The 4,918-nt window shown below is 39.5% G+C and overlaps 1 protein-coding gene across 1 annotated transcript in view; it reads right to left on the bottom strand.

Annotated features, from left to right (window-relative positions):
• Positions 1 to 1,461: 1,461 nt before the first annotated feature.
• rhoub (ras homolog family member Ub) overlaps positions 1,462 to 4,918 on the bottom strand; it is a 7,565-nt gene continuing 4,108 nt past the window's right edge. The window contains exon 3 of the mRNA XM_084127522.1: positions 1,462 to 4,052. Within this exon, the coding sequence (XP_083983648.1) occupies positions 3,597 to 4,052 (456 nt within the window). The 3' untranslated portion in view covers positions 1,462 to 3,596. The remainder of the gene's footprint in view (positions 4,053 to 4,918) is intronic.

The following is a 4,918-nucleotide window of genomic DNA, read 5'->3' as shown; positions in this document are numbered from 1 at the left end:
AAGGGGTTTAAAACTGAAAGATGATTGACTAAGCATTGGTCATACCAAGGTTACATGATGTGTTCAGGTCTGGTATTGTTCATTTGAGGTGTCTTGCAAAAGTTGTCGACAGAAATATCTGTGTCTGGATGATTTTAACCACATCATGTCCTTTTTTTACACTGCCATTATTATGAAATATGTTTTTACTGATTGTGCATTTCTTAGACAATCCTTAAGGGACATTTATTGAAAATCTGCCATCTTCTTGTGTGGACTAACTGTGATCTTTCAACCACAAGACCATCTGAGCACTACCATATCAAACTGGCAGTTATGTATTGTAAAAGTGCACATTATGGTTTGAGAGTAACTGTTGTTTATTCTTGAGTGAAATGCTACGTATGCTAAGCTAGGCACAGACTGTATTCACTGAGACTGTCTGTGCAGTTGGCTTTTCTTTGAGACAAAACAAAGCCTCTAATGATGGGTTACAGTGAGACTGTTGCAGACATAATTATAATCAAAAATGTATCTGTACTGTGCAAGTACTCTTTTAGCATTTATACATCTTCAGGTCAAATAGTTCTGTTATGCACACATTTTAAATCAAACCAACAGCAGAACTCAAAGACACTAACTTTAGTAAAAAATAACTTGGTAACTTTAATAGTAAATGCAAGATACATTTGGAACTAGCCTTAGCGACAATTATTAGCATTAGCAAAGACAGTGGGATCTAAACTAAATCATTAGTTTTAGGTTGTGACTGACAGATGAAACCTTACAAAAATACCCTACAGGAATCCTGCAGGATTTTCATGTTTCTGTAGGATGTTAGCATGAAAGCGTGAGACAGAGCATGAAAGCATGTGTCTCCCTCCAAATGCCATGACTCTTACTCTTAGAAGTTACTACTCTGATGATAACATATTGCGAGATGTATTCTGTTTGCAATTTTTCACATTTCTTTAGGGAGCTAACTTGCTAATCACTAAAATGTTCTTGCTAATCACTAAAAAGCATAAGATCCCCTCCCTTCAGAAGACACGCTTCCTTCAAAACACATGAACGCACACAGCAGCGTCTGTAAAGCGTCACGAAACGAGAGACGGTGTCAAATAACCTTGTGTCTCAAAGCACAAAACATTAAAATAATAATGAATGATAATGACTTACAGAGCTCTAGTTGTACCGCTTGACTGCTGCAGATCCATTTCGGCATTGATAGCTTTTTTCCTTTACACTTTATCCACTCTTTTAAAGATGTTTGGACAAAAACTTCTCAAATGATATCTAAATGTCTCTCTGTGACATACGTGCACTTACTGCAAATAGTGTTTGCTAACAAAGCTATCACTGAGGTAGGCTATTGCATGCTAAAGTCAACATGAAAGCAAAATTGACCCAATATGCACTTCAATGCTCCTGCTGTTGTAGGTCAGGTGACGACAGGCACACAATGTGAAAAACTCATTCAAGTTTCAGTTTATGTCACATTTATTTTCCATGAAAATCACAGATAGCAGTCAGCAACCGAAACACACATACATACACACTGAACCATAAACAGGAGTGTTTATAGAGTAAGAGATTTAAATGCAATCATAAAATGTACAGATCTTAGATTACCCTGATAATGTTATTGCGTTGGCAATAAAGTACATAAAAAACAGAGGTCACTTTCTGATGTGTGGTTGTATGGAGCGCAACAGTGACCGAGCACTTTGTCGGCGGCTTTGATTCTGGAAGTATCTTCCCCATACATTTTCTCAATTAGAGAAAGAAAAGACAAATAAAAGCTATGAACCAAACATTTCAGTACAAAAAAAAAAAAAGTAAACTAATAAAATGTAATGAAAATGATGGAATGAACTACACACTACAAACTTGTTGCTGCTTTGATGATATATAATTGATAATGGGGGGGATTTTTACTTCCTGAATCCTACTGTTGTGCTCTGTCGTTTCTGACCGACTGGGCTTCTGAATAATGAGAAGCAAATTCAACGTCTCATTGGCTGATCAGGAGGACACATAGCCAAAGAACTTTGTACTAGACTTTTTACAACATGGCACGACAGCGTAGATCAAGTCAAATGGAAAGACTGCAATAGGGATTAACAACAGATCACAAGTGCAATGCATTGTATGGCATACAAAGGTAATGTGTTATGCATGATAGGTCCAACTTTCTGTGACTAACTGCACAAGTACACATCCCTTTCACATTGCAATGGCAGTTGTGTTAACAAGGACAGATGAATTGCAGTTACACTCAATTTTGGACAATCAAAACAATGAGAATGAGGCCTACAGTTACAAGTAGGTTCAGTTACAGACTGATGGGATATAAGGACCATTTAGATTGGGCGTAAACGGCCGAGGGGTCACAGGACTGCTATAAAACTATCTTTGTGACCTCAGATATGGAGGTTAAACAAACAAAAAGGAGCTTGATCACCAGTGTTAGCATGCTAGTATCATTAACATGTGGTCACACAACGTTCGTATATGCATTTATCAGGTAGAAGACATGGGTGAATAAATAGAAACTGTGGCACTGTATTTGGTTATAAAAACAAAAGCAGTAGATGATTTTTAAAACCATAATCAAACAGTTTTGGCTGTGGAAGAGGTCAACAGTGTTCTTCACTATCCAGTTGAGCCATTGTTCATACAGCGAGGGTTGTTGTTGGCGAGGCATGACTGGGACCGTTTTTCTAGGCTCTGTGATGAAAGGTCTCACTAGCCATGTTTCCATCCAAAGTTGTGAATTAAACTTGTGCAAAAAATGGAATATCACATAAAATATTCGCGAATAAATCACCGCTTCCATCCCATGTGTTCAAGAGAACAAAATCAGCACTTGCTGGGAAACTGGCGCAAAGTATCATCAGTAATAAAAGGATGAAAAGTTTCTGCAACCGAGGAAGCCTGTGACTCATTTTTCTTACATAACAAATGACTTTCACATCAGAGTGCACAGATGAAATGCAATTACAACCGCTGTCATGTTATCTTGCGTTCAAATGCCTGATGTTTGGGAATACAATCATGTGAGACAGTTCTGGGAATAATTCTGATGACAAGCTTTGGCTCGGGAATTTCAGAATGACGAAAACAATATTCGAGATGGTATGCGATGAGATTGGACAACTTGACGAACACGCAAACAATCACATGATCCGTTCAGACGAAGTCATTCGGTGAACGTGTTTCTTACCAAATAAAAAAAGTATCCATCTTAATTGAGCGCATACATTTTTTAATAGGCATTTTAAGATTTTTTTTTCCATCTAGCGTTTTTAATGCGATACCCCAAAACTTGCATACAAGTTTGTGTTAAGAAACATGGCTAATAAGGTCCTCTACACCTACAATATGTCCCCGGAGCAGTCTTTATCCTGGGCCCCGTGATGTTTAGTGACGGCCCTGCGTACAGAACTTCCTTCTGTCGAATAAGCTGCACTATCTTTCGCCATTCATCGTCCTTACAGCAGCAATACTGATCTTCGTTGATTCGTTACCAACTGAACATCATCCACTTGAGGAGCGTGAAGCTAAACCAGAGTCTATCACATTGTTCATGCCTCAGAAGATTGGCTTGACCTTTGCTACTGTATGCAGATGTATTTCTTCCACCACGACTTTGAGAGCATTTTCATTTTATCAGCAGTACTGTGGACCTTCCGTTCTCGTCTGGCTCTTCTGTCGGAGTTTCGGAGCCCCACGGAGATGGCTGCGTCAAACACATCCTTCAGGTTTTTCTGTGTGAGCGAGGAGCATTCAACGTAGGCTACCGCCCCTACTTTGTCCGCCAGGGCGCGGGCGTCCTCTTCCAGGACAGGTCGCTCTCGGCGCCGTGCCAGATCGATGAGGACCTTGACATCTTGCCGCAGGTCACACTGGGTGCCCACCAGCAGAACAGGTGTGAGCGGACAACGCCGTCGGATCTCCGGGACCCATTTTTCACCAATGTTCTGGAAGGAAGCGGGGCTGACGACGCTGAAGCACAACAGGAGCACGTCAGTCCGCGTGTAGCAGAAGTGACGCAACTTATCGAATTCGTCCTGAGGTAGAGAGAAAGAGAAAAAAGTGAATGCGCTGCCTATACAGAAAGCCTATCATTTTATATAACAGTGTATCATTACTGATGTTTAGTAACGCAAGGCCTCGAGAACCTTCTCAAAAATCATTTGCGGGATTCCAAATTGTTATTTCAAATAATAAAATCCTTTAACTGGCTCTCGGGGTGTTTTATAATTCCCTGAAGCAATTAAGTGAAATTATAGGTTGGCGCTCGCAAAGAACATTGCATGTGGAACACGCAGTGCACGCTTTAATCTTTTAAACTTGGCCAAAGTTTTCAACTCTGGCACACCCTGCCCTGTTTATGCAGTACAAATAAATTGAAAGTATAAATCTGTAGAGTGTTTTGGAGAGCAGGGCCTCTAAAATCATTGAGAACAGCAATTTTGACAGATAAGAGCGCCAAACCTTTTCAATGCCTTTGCTGCTTCTACTTATTGTTTACGAAATCATAAAATTTAGATGAAATACACACACACACACACACACAGTATTTTCAGTATATGAAAAGATTTTACCAATAAAATCTTATTTATTTTAATGAACTTTGAACACTGGTTGACCTGGTTAACACTGGCTAACTCATCCATCTGTATGACCACTGGAGAAAAAAAAGGTGTGTGGGGGGGGGGGGGGATTAGTCACTTTACCAACACACACACACACACACACACACTTTATGGACTTAAGTTACAATTTTGGCATTTAAGGCGTTATTTTAATTTAGTTACAGAGCTAAGATACACAGAGCTAAGTTTCCTTACATTGATAGAACTTTATATGAAAGTAATATGAAATATATATTATGTATGTGTGTGTGTGTGTGTGTGTGTGTGTGTGTGTGTGT

The sequence above is a fragment of the Abramis brama genome (genome assembly GCF_963993115.1).
Source record: "Abramis brama genome assembly, chromosome: 10".
NCBI classification, from domain to species: domain Eukaryota; kingdom Metazoa; phylum Chordata; class Actinopteri; order Cypriniformes; family Leuciscidae; genus Abramis; species Abramis brama.
The sequence above is the reverse complement of the archived record's forward strand: the minus strand, read 5'-3'. Positions and strand labels throughout refer to the sequence as shown.